This window comes from Lepus europaeus, chromosome 5 (genome assembly GCF_033115175.1).
Source record: "Lepus europaeus isolate LE1 chromosome 5, mLepTim1.pri, whole genome shotgun sequence".
NCBI lineage: Eukaryota > Metazoa > Chordata > Mammalia > Lagomorpha > Leporidae > Lepus > Lepus europaeus.
The window spans coordinates 55,776,087-55,795,853 of NC_084831.1; the positions used below are offsets into that span (position 1 = coordinate 55,776,087).

General features: G+C 43.6%; 1 protein-coding gene across 1 annotated transcript in view; it reads left to right on the plus strand.

Moving 5' to 3' along the window:
• ROR1 (receptor tyrosine kinase like orphan receptor 1) overlaps positions 1-19,767 on the plus strand; it is a 475,658-nt gene that overhangs the window by 267,573 nt on the left and 188,318 nt on the right. Inside the window, exon 4 of the mRNA XM_062190090.1 lies at positions 12,065-12,136. Within this exon, the coding sequence (XP_062046074.1) occupies positions 12,065-12,136 (72 nt within the window). The remainder of the gene's footprint in view (positions 1-12,064; positions 12,137-19,767) is intronic.

Genomic DNA, 19,767 nt, shown 5'->3' on the forward strand with positions numbered 1-19,767 from the left:
TGGTGGTTCTGTTCTTCTGTCAGTTGATGACATGTCAGGGGACTGTAGGCAAGTTCTCTGCCCGGGTCTGGGTTTCTTCAAATCCACCCAGGGTATGATTATCTCAGGCCTTGATCCTTCGCATGTGGAGTCATGAGCTAATGTCTGTTCTGTGTACTGACTTTTCTTGAAAGGAAAAGTGCTACCTAAATACAAGGTACTTGTATTGCTGTAAGGTGCTTGGAATCTTAATAGCTTTCTCAACTGCATCCAAAGCGGGCTTCTCTGTAAATGCTTTAAGTGGCTGAGAATCAAGGCTGAAAAGGGGTTTGTTTCTCTCTCCTTCTATTTGCAGAGGAGGATTGCTACACAATTTTAGGGTTTGTCCAATTTACTCATTTAATGGAGGACCCCATATACATCCCAGTCATGAGATCCTGTGTAATTTTGATAACGCTTAAGAAAATACTGCACTGCTCTTTAAGTGTTAATAATTTGCCATCTGAAATCTATTTGACAAAATCAACGCTTAACCAATTAAGAGAATCTTCAAGTTGAGCATAAATATTTGACTTTGAAAGATATTCAAGAGGTACTAATTTTGTTGTTGATTCATTTTCACTCAACTGTCTCATTATTGAGGTTACTGTCCATGTCTGAATTTTATGATCAAAACGAGAGTAAAATTTTAGTCTTCCACTGCCTATCCCTAGATCCTTTTTTTTAAAAAAAGATCCTCTGCCCTGCGGCGCTGGCACACCGGGTTCTAGTCCCGGTTGGGGCGCCGGATTCTGTCCCGGTTGCCCCTCTTCCAGGCCAGCTCTCTGCTGTGGCCAGGGAGGGCAGTGGAGGATGGCCCAAGTACTTGGGCCCTGCACCCCATGGGAGACCAGGAGAAGCACCTGACTCCTGCCATCAGATCAGCACGGTGCGCCGGCCGCAGCGCGCCGGCCGCGGCGGCCTTTGGAGGGTGAACCAACAGCAAAGGAAGACCTTTCTCTCTGTCTCTCTCTCTCACTGTCCACTCTGCCTGTCAAAAAAAATAAAAATAAAAAAAAATTAAAAAAAGATTTATTTTACTTATTTGAAAGAGAGTTACAGAGAGAGGTAAAGACAGAGAAAAAGGTATTCCATCCACTGGTTCACTCCCCAAAAGGCCACAATGGCCAGAGCTGAGCCCATCCGAAGCCAGGAGCCAGGAGTTTCTTCTGGGTCTCCCACATGGATGCAGGGGCCCAAGGATGTTTGACATCCTCCACTGCTTTCCCAAATGCAATAGCAGGGAGCTGGATCTGAAGAAGGGCAGCCAGGACTCAAACCATCACCCATATGGGATGCCAGCACTGCAGGCCAGGGCTTTAACCCACTGCACCATAGCACCAGCCCTCTACCCCTGGATTCTTAAATTAAACCCATAAATGCATTTCAACCATTTTGTGTTTCTATTATCATTATCTTGCAAGCACATCATTATCACATCATTATTTAAGTTTTGGTACCCTGATGCTTTGTAGAAGACCGTTGCTCAGCTATAGATCATGTAAGACTCACCTAAGGAGATTCAGTGGTTTAGAGATGGGGATGGGGGAGGGGCTTCAGGAAATCTATGTATTTGTTTAACATACTCCCCAGCTGGGTTTGCAAATCACTGCATTGAACACTCATTAGGTTGTCTGCATGGTTAGTCAATGTGATAGCTGCTATTTTGCTGGAGGTTTAACATTTACTGGGCAGTGGGCACATCTCCAAGTGTTATCCTAGTTAAGCCTCATAACAGTCTTGCAAGGTCATTACTGTTATGCCCCTTTTATGAATGAGGAGCTGAGCTTAGAGATGTGAAGTAATTTGCCCAAGGTCATAAGCTCAGATGTGACAGAGACGGGATTTGAACCTATCTAACTTGAAAGTCAGTACCTTTCATCCTCTGGAGTACTTCCTGCCATCTCCAGGATTCATTAGACATCAGACAGGACACATAAGAGCTGATCCTTGCTCTCAGGAAGTTAACTGTCTTATCAGAATGAAAAGGGAGAATGCCTACTCACTGACGGATGAAGGGATGCAAAATTAACTAGAAAAACTGTAAAGCAGAAAATGTGAGTAATTCTAGTTTTGCTTGTTCAGTTGTAAACTGAATATCACCGAATTCTCAGGCTTGTTTGCTTTTCCTGTTGAATAGTATCGTTCTGAAACAGAAATATTCTTTTTCTGAGGTTCCAACAAGAGATTTTATTGATATCAGTGTTAACACTAGACACTGATAGAATGTATGCATCAAAATATTCTGTTAAATATACTTTATATCATCAGTCTCTAACCACATAGCCTGGAGCAGAAATCATTTAAACTGTACCATTATTTTCTCTCTTTTAGGGCCACATGCCAATTAGACACCTTTTAGACAAATACATTACACTAACTTTGCATCCCCAGAAGATATTTATGTTGCTAGAAAGGTAAAAAGCACAAAAGAAAGTCCTGATTGAGGAAGAAATTTAGGAAGTACAACGGGACTTCAATAAGTTTGTTTGTGGGAAAATAGAATTAAAAGATAACGAGGGACCGGTGCCCTGGCGCAGTAGGTTGATCCTCCATCTGCGGTGCTGGCATCTCATGTAGGCACTGGTTCTAGTTCCGGCTGCTCCTCTTCCAATCCAGCTCTCTGCTATGGCCTGGGAAAGCAGTAGAAGATGGCCCAAGTCCTTGGGCCCCTGCACCCATGTGGGAGACTGGGAAGAAGCTCCTGGCTCCTGGCTTCAGATCGGCGCAGCTCCGGCTGTTGCAGTCATCTGGGGAGTGAACCAATGGAAGGAAGACCTTTCTCTCTGTCTCTCCATCTCACTGTCTGTAACTCTACCTCTCAAATAAATAAATAAAATATTAAAAAAAAAGATAATGCACATTTTCCATAAACTTTTTGAAGATCTCTTGTATATAGGACTGGGATCAATTCACTGACACTGGGAGAGGCATTTCCTTTTTCTGACAAAAGCATCTGTTGAACACTGAGTTCTGCAGACCACGATGGCTGTGTGAGTCCAACAGGTGAAGACATACCGATGTAAAACCGCCTTGCCTATGATGACAGGAGGCTTTCACCGAAGATGATATCCTCCCCTGGTCTCAGTTCATTGTCCACTTCTTGTTGAAAATCCTGTTATAGTTAGACAAGGACATTCAATTATATAGAGTCCTATGTCTAGCTAAACATCTGACTTGCCAGGAACTATATTAGATTCATCACCAAAATCTTGCCATCAGGCCTGGAGCCTCCAGGAGCATGCTAAGCCCTTGCCCTTCCCCACCATCCTAGCATTTGTCATACCATGTTTTAATTCTTTGTTTGCTTTTCTGTGTCCCTGCCAGATAGTGAGCTCCAGGAACTTAAGGGTCTTGATTTTGTTCAGCACTGTGTTCTAGCTCCCAGGCAGCACTGAGGTAGCCTGGAACAGAGTGGATGCTCAATAAACATTTGTTGGATGGGTAGATGGGTGGATGGATGGATCAATGAACAAATGAATGATCACTGAACTCCAGGTGAATATAAAGATTTTTTTTTTAATTTCTTGTAGCCATATAGTTTTCCAAACTGCTGTCATAGCATTGCAGCTGTAAAATCTTATATGGATCTCTTTTGTTGAATGTCAGGTGACTTTTAATTGGCCAGACAAAATCACCAGGTAATATATTTTAATATTACAGTATGTAAAGTGAATGCACATGCCCCTACAAAGGAGAAAACAAAATGGAAAACATCCCAAGACCAGGATAGAGGTCACAGAAGGATGAGTAAGAAGTGAAAATTGCTGGGAGGCAGTCTTGAGGGGAAAAGCGTAGAAGGAAGGACAATCAAGTGGAAAGATAATCAAAGAGTGACGCTTGTTCGTATCACCAGAAACCCGAGGTGTCTGCAACAACGGTATGGGCACAGGGAAATAAGACCGATTGCTGAGCTGAGCAATTTTCAGTGTTTCACCTCACCCCCTGCCCCCAACCTTGTATACTTTGGTTTTTGCCAGCTTGTCCTGAAGCTAGAAATAAACTAATTATTTCAGTGCCCTAAACATCCATTGAGTAACTACATAGTGATGGCACCTCAGGTGAAGGGAGGTCATTGAATAATTCTAACTTTGGGTCCACTTGCTAACTTCTCCCTAGGGAAGAGGCACTGTTTTTGGTCTATCTGCCTGCTTCGCTCCCTCCCTCCCTCCCTTCCTTCTTTCCTTCTTTTCTTCCTTCTCTTCTTTCTTCTTTCATTTTTTGAGTCAGTTTGAAATTTCTCTTTGGTCTTTGCACTGCTCCTAAGGCGATCTTCCCTCCTCAACTAGCTAGGATGTTTCTTTTTTCTCTTCAAGAAAAAATAAGTTAAAGACCTTAGGTTGGGAAAAGTTGATATTGCTCTAGCTGAGTATGACAATTATTGATCTATTTCCACTTCCCCAATGTGTCATAGTCTAATAGGCAATCTTCCTCTCATCCTGAACACTCCCCATGCCTGTCCTTGGAGGTTCCTCCTCCCTCTGGGCTAACTTTGACCCCTCTGCCTATCCCTGTTGTACCTCAGAATACATATTTATTTCCCAATCTATTTGCCTATTACTGGTTTTCTTGCAAACAACTCTTTCATTCTGAATTCAGTTTCTTTCTCACTCGCAATAAATAGTGCAGTCCAGATGTCTGTGAGTGAGTTCATAACAGCTTCATTTGTAAGACCTAGAAAAGAGAAACCACCAAACATGCAAGTGAATGATTAAATCAAGCGCAGTCCATCCTGCTCTGGAAGAGTAGACAAGGCTACCTAGAAACAAACTATCAACATGCACAACAGATCGAATGGATGTCAAGGGCATTATGCTAGGTGAAAAAAGTCAGTTTCATAACTTTCTTAAAACAACAAAATTGTAAAGGTGAAGAAGAGATTAGTGATTGCCCATGGTTAAGGATGATTGGGAAGAGGGGAATGGATGAGGCTATAAAGAGCCAGCTCAAGGGAGATCTTTAGGGTGATGAAATAATTCTTTATTGATTGTGATGGTGGTTACATGAATCTACCCTTTGGTGAAATGAGAAACCTAGATTCATATATTGTAACAATGACAAGTTTCTACTTCTGATAATGTACTATAATTATGTAAGCTGTAGTTATTGGAAGAAGCCAGGTAAATGGTACATGGGGTCTCTCTGGTCTTTACACCCCCTTCTAATATCTTGTGGAGATTCAGCCCACCCCCACCCCCCATCCTGGATGGAGTACAAGGCTCTCGCTGCTCCTCAGGACTGTTGGAAGGAGACCGGGCAGCTCTCCCAGGCTCAAGCAAGGCTTTGGACGGGAAGCTCAAGTCTCCCTCTGGTCTAGGGCCATGTCCTTGATTTTCAAATCAGCAATAAAACTGCACCCCACTCCACATTCATGGGCACCTTCCATCTCAGCTTCTGTTTACTTTTCTGGTCCTTTTGAGTGCTTGAGAACTTTGTTTCCTTTGGATCCCAACAATGCCCCATATTTTGTCATGGTGTTTCATTTAGTACACTTAGTGTTTTGAACCTGGTTGGGGTGGGGGTTGGCTAGAGGGATGGGGAAGCCATTTCTGCAGGGTTCCATGCTGCTCTGTCACACTGTTTATAATCAGCTGTGTTTCTGCACTTCTCTCCCTCTAGACTGTCCATTTAGGGACAATGTTTGGGACCAGGACAAACTTTTCATGATTTTACATATAGAGAGAGCTAGTCCACATACACACATAGCATGAATTAGTAAGTGAATCTAGTTTCATAGAAGAGAGCCCAGGTATGATGACTTTTAAGTTACATAGTTGTCAAGAATGCAATCTGGGGCCAGTGCTGTGGCGCACTAGGTTAATCCTCCGCCTGCGGTGCCAGCATCCCATATGGGCGCCAATTCTAGTCCCGGTTGCTCCTCTTCCAGTCCAGCTCTCTGCTGTGGCCCAGGAAGGCAGTGGAGGATGGCTCAAGTGCTTGGGCCCCTGCACCCGCATGGGAGAACAGGAGGAAGCACCTGGCTCCTGGCTTCAGATCAGCATAGCTCTGGCCGTAGTGGCCATTTGGGGAGTGAACCAATGGAAGGAAGACATTTCTCTCTGTCTCTCTCTCTCTCACCATCTCTAACTCTACCTGTCAAATAAATAAATAAAATATTTTTTTTAAAAAGAATGCAAACTGTTCTTATTCACTTTAAAGGAGATGTACATCTTTGTGATGCTTTGTGTAGCACAATTCCTTAAAACACAAGAACCACATATGATCTAGAAGATTAACATAACAAATTTAAAGAAGGAAAGAGTATGTCAATGTGACTCAAGAACTATCCCCTCTCCTACCTGTGTCTTCTGCCACCTTTTTGACTTTTAGAATTAGTCAACCTAAAGTTGACCTGGGGAGAAGTTTGGCCTCTGATTCTGGTTCTCAAGGGACCGTGGGATGGGGGTAAGGAAGGTTGAAGCCAGAGAGCCAGTGGTTCTGACTGTCACAGCCCCCAGTTACACAGAGGGCGTCACTGTGCTCTACTGCCAGGCTGCCTGGGTTTCTTCTCAGTCCTCACTCCTAGTCCTGCAAGTGCAAGGCCAGGTGCCTGAACATCCCTGTTGGGCAAATTTCCATGCGCAAGCAGAGCCTTCAAACATTGACAAAACCAGGATGCCTCTTCCTCCCTCCCTATTTTCCTGCCTCCCTCCTTCCCTCCCTTTTTCCTTCCACTCTCCCTCTCTTCTCTTCCTTCTTTCTTTTTTCTTGCAGTTCTTACTATGTAAAAATATGAATAGCACATATTTTAGAATACTTAAAATTTGTCTTCAAATTAATGACTTTGTCACATGTACGGTCATTGTTACAGACTAATTACATGTTTTCCAAAAAACTATGATTTACTGGTACAATATAGGTAGTGTGGTTGGGAGATTGAGCCAGGGGCCAAAGTTGCAGGATCATGCCATGCCATTTGTGACTGTACTGATCCTTTCCTATAGAGATTACATCAGCCCTCTGGATTTGAGATCACTGAGGATTATGAAGTCGTTGTGGACACTGAGCATGGTGTTTTCCACTCCTGACGATCTCTCATAGCCTGAGGGAGCTGTAACTTTCCCCTCACCTCAGTAAGTAAGCAGAGTCCCCACAGTGGAGAGGGCCCCTCTTTCAGGACCCTGGATGTGGGGTACTTGTGAACCCAGGGCTGGAGCAGTGTCCTTGCATTGAAGACTGTTACTGTCCTGAAGAGGTTGGTGAAGGGGCATTTCCACTTCCACTAATAAGAGGAAGGAAACAAAGATAAGAGCCTTTGCCAAATAATGTCTAAAATAATCCTACCTGCCAGAAGTGTCAGGGCCGCCAGCATGTCTGCCTCCCTGTCCCCTCACCCACTCCCTAACGACCTTCTTTGACCACAGCAAGAACATGTGGTACTGACCCTGGCTGCTGGGGAATTGCTTAAGTGTCTCAGAACTCAGCTCTGAGGATACATACTGTATCTTAGGGGTACAGACAGACAAACATGAGACTCCATGAGACGTCAGCTTGTATTTATTTCTAAGTCATTTCTTAGTCTTGGCTCTGTCTTAGATCTTCTGTGATTTTGGCAAAGCCATTTGTCTAGTGGGAGTCTCACTTTCTTATAAAATGAGGAAATTGTAACATAATTAAACTTAAAGCATTAGAGCCTTTTTCACAACACTTAAACACATAAAACAGATAAAAGTAGAGTTGTTTCTTTTGAAGGGGGGCCTAGAGCCTTGTCCTCTTGTCCTCTGCTCCCTAAATGCTCCCATAATGATATACCCAAAAAATCCTACAGATCCAAAGACTATAGTTTGATAATTAAGTCCTGGGTATTCAGGGCCCACCCAATAGGATTCAGTGATTCTGGTCACAGAGGGCAATGGCGTAGCCACCTGCTTCTCTTACATGCATCCTTTGAGGCCACTGGGCTGGTCGCCAGTCTCCTGAGTGCATGGGATGCCCGTGTTACTTCCTGTGTCACTGGACCAGGCATGCAGGATGTAGCATGGCCCACTGCTTCCTAGGAGAACTTCTGCATCCTGTGAGTGCGGGGTCTCTACCTGCCAACTGCTGAGATGAGCCAGCAATCCTTTTAGAGAGCACAGATTTTTATCAATGAGGAGGATTTTGAGGTTTCTTTTTTTTCCCCCCCTCGTCCTTCCAAATAACACTCCCACTGTTCAGACTTAAATACCAAAACTTTATGGTGCACAGAGTCAATGCCAAAAGTCAGTCATCAGAGAAAACTGCAAAGCTAATAGCTGCCGTTGATCACACTGGGAGAAGAGCAGTTGAGGTTTGCCCTCCTACCAAGGTAGAGAAAGATAGAGGCTGTAGTTCCCTGAAACATTCTTGATTGGCTTGAATGGGAGAAAACCACATATAAACACTTAAGTTCTTAGAGAACCGGTGACCAATTCAGGAAAACCTCACAGAATGAAAAGATTGCCTCAGATTGATGCAGCATGTGAAAGCATGGGGAGTGCAGTTTTGTAAGTGCAGACAGTAAGCAGCTCGTTGAGTATGGCCACGTGGAGGATGACTGCCATCTGCCTGACCAGGCAGCAGAGCAGGCACAGAAGATCTTGAGTCTCCACTCGAAGCTGGGTGCCATGGAGGAGCCTTTTGGGCCTGTCTTTTCTTTGCAAGATTTTGGGCTACCATGGTTCACCTTTTAAAAAGGCTGCTCACGTGATACAGCTCCCAGAATTCAGGGAGCTTGCGAATAGAAGCAAGGCCATTCAAGAGGCATTGCCGGCTGCCCCTCTTCCAGGCCAGCTCTCTGCTGTGGCCAGGGAGTGCAGTGGAAGATGGCCCAAGTGCTTGGGCCCTGCACCCCAGGGGAGACCAGGAGAAGCACCTGGCTCCTGCCATCGGAACAGCGCAGTGCGCCGGCCGCAGCGCGCTACCGCGGCGGCCATTGGAGGGTGAACCAACGGCAAAAGGAAGACCTTTCTCTCTGTCTCTCTCTCACTGTCCACTCTGCCTGTCAAAAAAAAAAAAAAAAAAAAAAAAAGAGGCATTGCAGGCAAGCAAGCAAAGAATGGGGAAGCAGTGGGACTCCAACAGACCTTGATGGCATTTACATCCAGCATTTTCATGGCTGCTTCTCACGGCTGCACAGTTAAATTGCCAGAATCATAGGCCTCACTTTACAGTATTAACTTCATAGAAAGCTGAGTTGGCTTTTATTATCTCCATTTTACAGAGGAGAAAACAGATGTCAAAAGCTGTTTGAGAACTTGCTCATGATCACAATATTCATAAGTGACAGAAATTAATATTTTAATTTAGATTATCTGCCTCTTGCCTGGCACATATTTATTTGCTATCACTGTGATGCTTTTATACAGAGAGGCTGCTGTCCGGTAGTGAGCCTACCTGGAAGTGTCTCGTCTTTTTGCCAGAATGAGAATAGGTAAGGCATGGAATCCATCAGAAGAGACCCTGCAGAGTCAGGCCCAGTGTCTGTTTCTCTCCACATTTGCTGGTGATGATGAGACTGATGGAGCTCAAGTTGAGATATGCTTAATTGTTCTCACTTACCATTCAGGGAAACACAACAGATTAATAAATATCATTTTGTGAGAGGAGTTGCTAATGTTAAACTTTTCACCAAAAAAAATAATCTTTTTTTAAAAAAAAAAGTGGTCTCATGAAATAATATTTTTCAGGAAAGTCATTCACATGTAAAAATATTTTATCTATTATTTTATCTAAGAAGCTGAACACGTGGTTATCTAAAGGAATGGATCTTGAAGCCGAGGATAAAATTCCTAAGAATCAGCACAATCGCTTAATGGACTTGCAGATTGAAATTATCTTTGCTGTTGACCAAGAACTAAGTGGTAATTAGTGTCCAGGGACACACAGGGAACAGTTTCCCTGTTCGCAGTGCCAAGAATGTATTCATTTGTCATTGGTCCCAAATTATGTTCAATCAGCAATTCAAACTCAGGTTGGAAAAACCAAGTGACAGAAAGCTAACTTTCTATAAAGTGAATACTGTAAAGTGAGACCTATATTTCTGGCAATTTAACTGTGAGCAGCAGTGAGATGAAGCTATGAAAATATTGAATATAAAAGCTGTCAAAGTCTGTCTTAATCCTGCCACTTCCCCATTCTTTGCTTCCTTGCATGGAATGCCACCTCAGCAGCCTTGCTTTTATTCCCAAGCTCCCTGAAGTCTAGGAATGAGAATATGTGATGAGCCTTTGCGTAAGGTGAGCCACAGTCCAAAATACTGCAAACAAGGGCTATCATTATGGAGAAAGCCGAGGGAAGTGGCAGCAGGGAGGGGGTCAGGATGGACTTGCAATTGGAGTCATACTCAGAGAACATCAAAGTGTAGACAATTCACTTTTACAGGTGAAGTCACCTACATGAAGTATCCATCCCTAGGATAAGGGGCTGTGTCACAATCTTTTGTGTTGTTATCATAGAGTACCTAAGGCTGGGTCCTTTATAAAGAAAAATAATTTGTGAAACTCAAAATTTCCACCACCTCTCCATACCATTTCACTGGGGGTCAGGCTTCCATCACATGGACTTTCGGAGGACAAACCACATTGGAACCATAGCAGGTTGCTAACAGAAGTACTGCCTTCCCCTGTAATTTTATGTTAAGCAGTTTTTCCTAATGGAGTCAGTTTTTCTCTTTGGTCTCATGGTTACCAATGTTATATGCTTTTAGATGCTTGCTGTGCTGCCCATCTGACTTCGGGTGCCCTTAGAAGAATCTCTGCTGGTTTGGGTTCAGGATGTAAGAGGTGACTGGGGCATTTAGGAATAGGGAGAGTATGTGTGGTTTGTCCACTTTTTCCCCACCTGTTTGTAGGCCAGGGGAAGAGGCCAGCCTGGGAGGTCTGTACAAAGCAAATGGCCCCTTTGTCTCTAGTGTTGCATGGTAGGTGGACCAGGCAGGGGCATTTGCAAGGTCTCCATGGGGAAACATCTTGTCTTTGGCAAAGCTCAGTCGGTGATGAAGATGTGTGGTTTCTGTGGGCATTTGGCACAGAGTCACCATCCGTGAAAAAGGAAATGCAGAACATGTGCTTATCTCTGTACAAAGGTGAAGCCAGAGGTAAGGTGAAGACAAATCCAGGTGTCGTAGACTTGAGTTCTAGGCAGCGTAGATTGCTTGGAAGTGTGTGGGTGATAGGGTCAAACAGACCTTAATTTGAATTCTGATTTTTCCACGTATTACTGTTCATCTTGCATTCTAAAGCATACCCAGTTTTATTGGCTACCTAGAACACTTTGTTAAAAAAAAATTAAAAGCCTATAGCAGAGCTCAGGTGTATAGGCCAAAAGAGCCATAATTGATTAATGATATCTGCACTGGATTGAAAGCATCTGATGACTGTGTTCTCTATTACTTGCACAGTGAGTGAGTGTGGGAGTGTATGTATACAGACATAGCTGAAAGGGAAGTTAGTGTAACCCTATTAAAACATGTTAACAGGTTAATATCATGGCTTAAATTTTCAGAAACAACAAAACATTATATATTACAGTCTATTTCAAATTTTTAAAAATCTTCATAGAGTATTACCTATCCTTTAAGTGATTGATTTGCATGTTGTCTTAATTTATGATGGTTTTGAAAGTTACTTTTATAGTTATCACAGACGACTCCCTGCTTTCAAATACTTACCCGTTCATAGACAACCACCAATGAAATCCATGGCAGGAGCAATGGTGTTCTGATTTTGGGCAGCTAGACTATTGAACATATGCTTAGTCTAAGACTGTTTTTTTTTTTTTTTTTTTAACAAGAGAAGGGGGTCTGTTAATGGAATTTGTTTTTGTTTTTGTTAATGTAATATTTGTCATTTTAATTTTCAAACTAGTGTTTTAAAGTGAGAGTCTTCAAATCTATCTAGTAACCCATGGGTTGGTCTCTAAAATGCAGGCGCCTGTCTCTAGTAACTGGAGCGGCCAATCCAATTTAATAAGCCTTGGGATCGCAGTGGTCTCCCTCTGAAGGCAGGCCCTTTGGAAATGTCCTGTAATGTTTCTAACAGCCCATAAGTTAGTATGTTTAATAATGCCCTTGTCTTTCTCCTTTCAGAAACAGAGCTGTCCGTCACTGCTGAGTTAGTGCCTACCTCATCATGGAACATTTCAAGTGAACTCGACAAAGGTATACACAGTGGGGGACACACAGGGCAGGTGGGCAGGGAGGTGAGGAACTCCATTTTTAATCCTGGCACGGCCTTCTTTGCGATCAACTGGTTTTCAGACCACTACAGGGAGGTGGTGGCCAAAATAAATTCCTAGCTTACTTTGCTTAACATTTAATTACTTGGAATTCTATTATTTCTGGAGAGTTTTTTTCCCCCTTCCTTTCCCTTCTTCCTCTAAAATGTTCCACATGGTAAAAATGTTTCAAGATGTGGAATAGGGTGGTTTCTGACCTTCTTGACACTGCCGCTAGTGGATCTTATTTAGGGGATTTGATTCAGCCTGAGCCAGCATTGATCAGAGCTGTTTGCTGGGTGACCTTTTACAATGAGTATTTGATGTGTTTGCAGGGTTCAGGACCGAGTATTTGGAATGTTTGTAATTGCCTGTGTGTGCAGATGGCAGCTTCCTGTGTGCACGTGGGGAGCAGGTTCCTGCTTCGAGGTTATTGTTTCCTATTAATTAAGCCCCGCTGTGTGCTAAGCATCGGCTACTCTGCCGAGATCCTGTATCTTGGAGTGGTCAATCAGATCACACTCACAGTCCTGCAATCTGGCTCAATCCGCCTTTCCAGTCTTATTTTTCTGTAGTCTCCTGTAGTCCTCATTATGCCTTTTATGTATCTCTAGCCACATTTCTATTTCCTCTGATACCCAGGGTCTTCAGAAAGTTTGTGGAAAATGTCTATTATGAAACGAACCCTGCGTGGATTTCAAATTTTTGGACACCGAAATGAACTTGTTTTTCCGAGATTAGACGAGATCGGGCGCGTTCAGGGTGGCATGGCCGTAGACTGAACTTGTTTTTTAACTCAGTTTTGCGCAAAGCTTTTGAGGTACCCACATGCTTCTCTGTCCCCCACCCTTGTTGGCATTCTTCTCACCTGGCATGGTCCTTCCTTTTGTGCCAGCACCTATTCTTTTCCTTCTGGGAGGCTGCAAGTGACTGCCCCTTTCAGACTGGGCATAAATTCCCTATAATCCATGGGCTTGTCCAATCCCTCAGCAGAAAGTGGCCTTTTCCTCTTTGGAGCTCCCATAGCGCTTTTCCCTGTTCTCCCCTCAGCATTTTCTATATTACACCATGGTGATTTATGTACCCGTCTATCGCACTTTCATTCTTAAGCCTGGAAGTTCCTTGCAGGTAGGATTTCTATGTTGCTTTTTGTTTTCTTCATCACTCTAATGCAGACTTTTGTTCATAGGAAATCCTCAATAAATATGTGTGAAATGATGTCATACTTTGTTTAGTGAGGGGCCTCTCTTACACATGTGTGCAAATATGACCAACACATTTACAGAGTTTCTATTTCAGTTCAGACTTGATTCTTGGATCTGGGATTATTATAGTGGTGAAAGGAACTGAAAAGTTATGGTCAAAAATTGCCTTTTATGATCAGCTCTCTTTTGTCTGCTAATATATTCCCTGGAAATTGTACTTGCCCTCTGATGAGACATGTTATTTTGCTACTTATACATTAGTAGGCATGTTAGGGTGGCAGGATGAAATGAGATGCCTTTTCATCTTAAATCAAAGGATACATTTAGGACTTTTCTTTTTTAATTACATATTGGAAAACCTGTAGCTGTGCATATTTATGGAGTACAAAGTATGTTAAAATTTTTTGATGCAATGTGGAATGACCAAGGCAAGCCAGCCAACCCATCCATCAAACATGTGACATCCCCCGTGATGAGAACATTCAAGATCTCTCTGCAAAATTGACATATACAGTATTCAGCTATTAGCTGTATTCACCATGCTGTGCAAAAGAACTTAAAAAAAAAAAAACCTATTCCTTCTCTATACCTCAGACATGATCATTTTTTCCAATTTGCCAAATTTCATCAAATTTTTCTAATTAAGAATTAAAGTACGGGGCTAGCGCCATGGCACAGTAGGTTAATCCTCTGCCTGGTGTGGAATTAAGTACATAATGAGGACTTGACAGTGGCAATCCTAAAATGTCTCAGTAACCCAGTGGGTTAAAAAAAAGTGGGCTGGCATTGTGGCATAATGGGTAAAGCTGGTGCCTTCAACACTGGCATATGGGTACCATTTCTGACCTAATTTGCTAATTAATTTCCCTGCTAATTCACCTGGGAAAGCAGCAGAAGATGGTCCAAGACTGGGGTTCCTGCATCCATGTGGTAGACCTGGAAGAAGTTTCTGGTTCCTGGTTTGGACCTGCCAGTCTCTGGCTGTTGCAGCCATTGGGGAGTGAACCAGTGGATGGAAGATCTCTCTCCCTCTCCCTCCCTCCCTCCCTTTTCTTCTCCCTCCCTCCCTCCCCCTCTCCCCCTGTCTCTCTTTCCCCCTCCCTCCTTGTCCCTCTCCCTCTCTCTCTCTGCCTCTTTCTCTCTCTCTAAACTCTGCCTCTCAGATAAATAAATAAATCTTTTTTTTTTAAAGAAAGAAAAGTAAAAATAAGTATGACAAACTTTTGGTGATGTTGGAGTTTACTTTCAATTATTATGCATGTAAGAGAGGTGAGAAAGCCACCATTAGCAAGAGTCAGCAGACATAACACATGCAGGGGTTTATAACTTAGGAACTGAAGACAGCAGACCAATTTGAGAGAGTATACATATTTAAAATGTTTCAGGGTGAAAGAGGAAATGTAACCTATCGGACAAATATAGAATAATATGGCCAAAAATGTAGCCATATTTCAGAGGAACTGAATAGAAATTCTAGGGTTGAAAAATAAATTTAGGAAAAGTAAAAATTCATCAAATGGATTAAACAGTTGATGCAGTCAGCTGAAGAGAGACATAATGAACTGGAAGATAGATTTGAGAAAATTCAGTGGATTAGAGATTGGACTTGATCCGAGGAATCTGGCTGGTTTTGAATTCTGAATCTATTACCTATTAACTGTGTGACTTTTGGAGGATCACCCAACCTGCTGTGCTTTGATCTTCTCATTTGTAAAATGTGATAATAAAAGTACCTACCTCATAGGGTTGTTGAGAAAATTCATCTAACTAGCTAACCTGATGAAATAATTGGAGAGTAAGAAGTGACAGCTGGCTTTGGCTAATATGGTCCTTCTTTTGGACTTGATAGTTAACAAATCTGGGGCACTTTGGCAATCTGGTATGGCAGATTCACTTTAGGGTTGGGGGCAGAGATGTCAAATCCTGTTAAGTCATCCCATGCTACCAGCTGCCCAATCTGGCCTACCACACCTGAGTACTCACCCATGCAAGACACTTGTCAAGCAAGATTTTGCATCGTCTTACTCCTACCAACTCTTCTTACCTGATCGTGGTGAGAGACCCACTCCCAGGGCTTGATACTCCATTTCAGTCCCAGTCCTTATACTATTTGATCTCTGCCTCCAATTCCTTAAATGTATCATTCCCTCTCTAATGCGTGGTTCATGCAGTTTCCTCAGACTGGGCATCCTTATTGCTGATCATCATTTGTCTAGTCCCTCTTCACTTAAATGTCACCTTAACATCTCCTCACCACCCCTCTCTTTCCCTACAGTGGCCCTAATGGACATACTGCTAAATAGGACAGGCAATATTCCTGCCATGGTGGACCTTCTAGAGGGAGAGATAGTCAGGAATGGGCAAATCCTTCCATAACCCCATTGCCCATGCCATCAACAGTTCCCCAAATATTTCCTATGCAGGGTAGCATATTACACCATGTCAGTCTTGATCAGAACTGTTACTATGTGATATTGACTATCTGTTTAGTGCCAGCTTCTCTTAAGTCAAGATAGCTCTTATCTATCACTGTGCTTTTATTGCCTAACACAATCCCTTCCTGGCACATCGAAGGAAATATGCTTCTAAGTTGTTTTTCTTCAAATCCCAGCTGTGTCAATTCATAAATGCTGTGTGTGCCAGTTAACTATGTTGTATGCATTGTTTGAATTCGTACCCTGCAGTGTGGTAGAACAGATCAATAACTGAAGCTCATGAGAGTGAAAGGACTTGACTGAGCGTCACAGGGTGAGTGGCAGTGCCAGGATTCCCACCAAGGCCTCCAGGTCAAGTCCAAGGATCCAGGGCCAACCTGACAGCTGAGTGCACTATCTCCCTTGCATTCATATCCCTCCTATTATCGGGCAGGTTTTGCACATGGAGGAGCAGCAGCAAAGTAAAATCCATTAATTGGCATGCTGTTCCACTCACCCACCCGACTTTGGCTTCCCAGCCTCACTCAGCCCCAGTTTTCTGTTAAAGGAGGCCAGTCAGTGGCATTAAATAGTTACCTGTTTATCCTTTCCAGCAGGAAATGAGTTTTAAAAGAGACAAGGCCACCTGGGAAGAGCCCTTGAAAGCTACTATTGATGGGTCCTGGGGGTAATTTCTGAAACAAATGCTTCAGAGGCCAGTACTGCCTAAAATAAATTGATCTACAGGGGCTCAACCTCAGCTTCCCCAGGGGGTGTGAGGGTGTGTATGGTGAGGGCCTCTTTCCCCCTCTTCCAGATTCAGGCACAAGAGATCTCAGAGGCTCTCTATAGAAAGCCAAATGTTTCTTTTGGAGAAAGGACTGGAAATTGCACCCGTGGGTAGCAGAAAGGGAGGAGCCTACTGCTTAAAAAAACTAATGAGGCCTGCTTCCAAGTGCACAAAGTTCTCTGTGCCGGCAGACTCGGTGTGGGGATCTTTTGGTCCTGGCTTGCTTCTCTAAACGGAGAACTGCCTGTCTTGATCTGACTGAAGCCTCACACACAGTAGGCAGGAGCACAGCTTGCTTCTTATGAGCACTGGCTGCAGAGTGACCTGACTCAGAGCTTCCTTTGGTTCAGCTCAGAGTGGGCCTGCCTGGCACTGCGGGCTGTTCCCTGACACGTATGTCTGTGGGGCACACATCCACACTGTGATAGCTCTTTAGAGGGTCACAAAAGAGACATGTCCTTCTCCCAGCCCAGGGCCCACTTCCTCCCTCAGAGCTTCACCACCAGGGACTAAGATCAGTTCTCTAGTTCAGGGCTGCTTGCTCCCTCTTGTCCCTCATCACTGTTGTTTGATGTGTGCACATAGTCCGCTGCAATGGTATTGACTATCTGTAGTTTGAAGCTTGATTCTCAGTTAGTCCGAATGGTGTAGCCAAGTCATTTTGTTGTGCTCCTAATTGTATATATTTGGAGCAGTGGCATAGGGTGAGGATAGCGAGGTAGGAATGGACTAGATCGGGCCCCTTGGTGCTTGGCAAGCTGACAAACAAACCTCCAGAGACTGGGGTCACTAAGACCTTATCTAGTCTTGTGTCTATCTTTAAAAGTGGTAGCTGGTTGCAAGAATCCCTTGTGGAATTCCTGAGGTGGCCATGTGACATTTAAGGCTGCCCAAGTTTAACAGGTTTGGGCCCTAAGCAAGTCTAATATTGATAGCTTCATTTTCTTTAAAGGATATCACCTTACCATCGTCAACTACCAAAGCACTTGGCACCTCTGTGACCTTGTATGGAAAATGAGACAAGCGCTATTGACCTCAAAGGGTTGTAGTAAGGATTAAATAAAGGAGAAACTGTAGCAGTCTGCAGCATAGACTGGTGCACACTATTGGAAGTCCTCTTGTCCTCAGTTCTCTTTCTAGATCCATAAAGGAGGGCAACATGATCTGAGGAGACAGCACTTGACAAGGAATCCGTGCTGTAGTCCCAGCTCTGCTCCCCTACTGACACAGTAGCCAATCTGTTAAACTCTGGGCCTCAGGGTCTTCATCTGTTTTTTTTTTTTTTTTTTTTACAGATAGAGTTTACAGACAGTGAGAGAGAGAGACAGAGAGAAAGGTCTTCCTTCCATTGTTTGACTCCTCAAATGGCCGCAACGGCTGGAGCTACGCCAATCCGAAGCCAGGAGTCTCTTCCTGGTCTCCCATGTGGGTGCAGGAGCCCAAGGACTTGGGCCATCCTCCACTGCTATCCCAGGCCACAGCAGAGATCTGGACCGGAAGAGCAGCAACCAGGACTAGAACCCGGCACCCATATGGGATGCCGGCGCTGCAGGTGGAGGATTAACCTAGTGAGCCACGGTGCCAGCTTTGGGTCTTCATCTGTTAAGAGGCAGGCATCAATCCTTGTTCTGGCTGCCTCACCCAAATGAGACTCTCATGTTGCATGGATGACCACGGTAACCACTAGCTCTCTCTGGCTATTGAACACATGGAATGTGGTCAGTCCGAAATGAAATATAGTGTAAGTGTACAACACACCCTGAAGGCTGGACATTTGGTATAGTGGTTAAGATGTTGCTGGGACACTGACATCCCATATCAGAGTGCCTGGGTTCAAACATCAGTTCCACCTCCAATTCCAGCGCCCTCTGGGAGGCAACAGGTAATAGCTCAAGTACTTGGGTTTCTCTGCCAACCATGCAGGAGGCCCCAGCTCCCACTTCCACCTGATCTAGCCCAAGCTGTTGAGGCCATCTGGGGAGTGGATGAATGGAGTCTCTCTTTCTCTGCCTCTCAAAAAAACAAAAAAACAAACAAACAAAAAACAACAACTGTGTTTCAAGGCCTCAATGAAAAAAGAATTTCATGTGATTAATTTTTACACTGATTACATGTTGAAATGACAATATTTTTACCATATATTGAGTTAATTAAGAGATAACATTATTAAAATATTTGCCAGCCACTTTCTAATGTGGCCACAAGACAATTACAAACCCCACATGTGGCTTACATTTGTGGCTCACCCCGTACTTCTATTGGAAAGTGCCATGCCTGTGAAGCAATAGCTGGGGCCTTTGGTTTGCTCTCCTCCCCGAAGTTTCCTTCTTGCCATGTGAGGAGATGGTCTCCTGTCTTTCTAGCTTCGACATTCTAGGAGCTGCTTTGTATAAAAAGACATTTTTCTAAAAACTGATTATATAGGTTTGTGGATATGTATAAAGCTTTAAAGTATGTGAAGTATTTTATGTGTAGCAGCTTATAATTACTGATTATTATCTGACCATTAATTTTCAGAGAATGGCATTAACTGGAGTAATTTCTCTTCTGTGGGGAAAAAATTTGTGGGTTAAAGCCAAAAGCCCAAAGGGATTATCATTTGAAAATGTTTTATTTGGAGGACAGCAAGGGAACCACAGGACATATCAGGGAATCCAGCTTTGGGGTAATAGCTGAGTACGTTCCTATAAGGTCTTGATGGCCCAGCTGTGGCCTTTATCTCTTGGACTGCACCTTGCATTGTGTCCTGGGCTGGGTATATGCCAGCCATACCAGCTAGCTGCCCTTGGGTTCTTCCAACAAGCCAAGTTTTTTTCCAGACCAAGGGCAGTTTGCAGATGCTCTTCCTTCTACCTGGAATCCTCTTGCCATGCTCTTTGCCTTCCTCAGGTCTTGATGTCATTGCATCTCTTCAGAGAAACTTTCTCTGAGGTCCAATGTTAAGCACAACTGTCAGTTGCTTCTTCCTTTATAGTAGGAATGGGGATCCTTTATTCTGCCGTGGGCCTTTTGGATATTGATAACACTGTTTGTGGGCCATATAAAATTATCAACTTAAAAATTAGCCTGCTATAGATTTATTGCATTTTGAGTCCTGTCTGCAGTTGCCTTGGCAGGGCCTTATACAGCATGAGGGCTGGATGTTCCCCCACCCCTGTGTTATAGC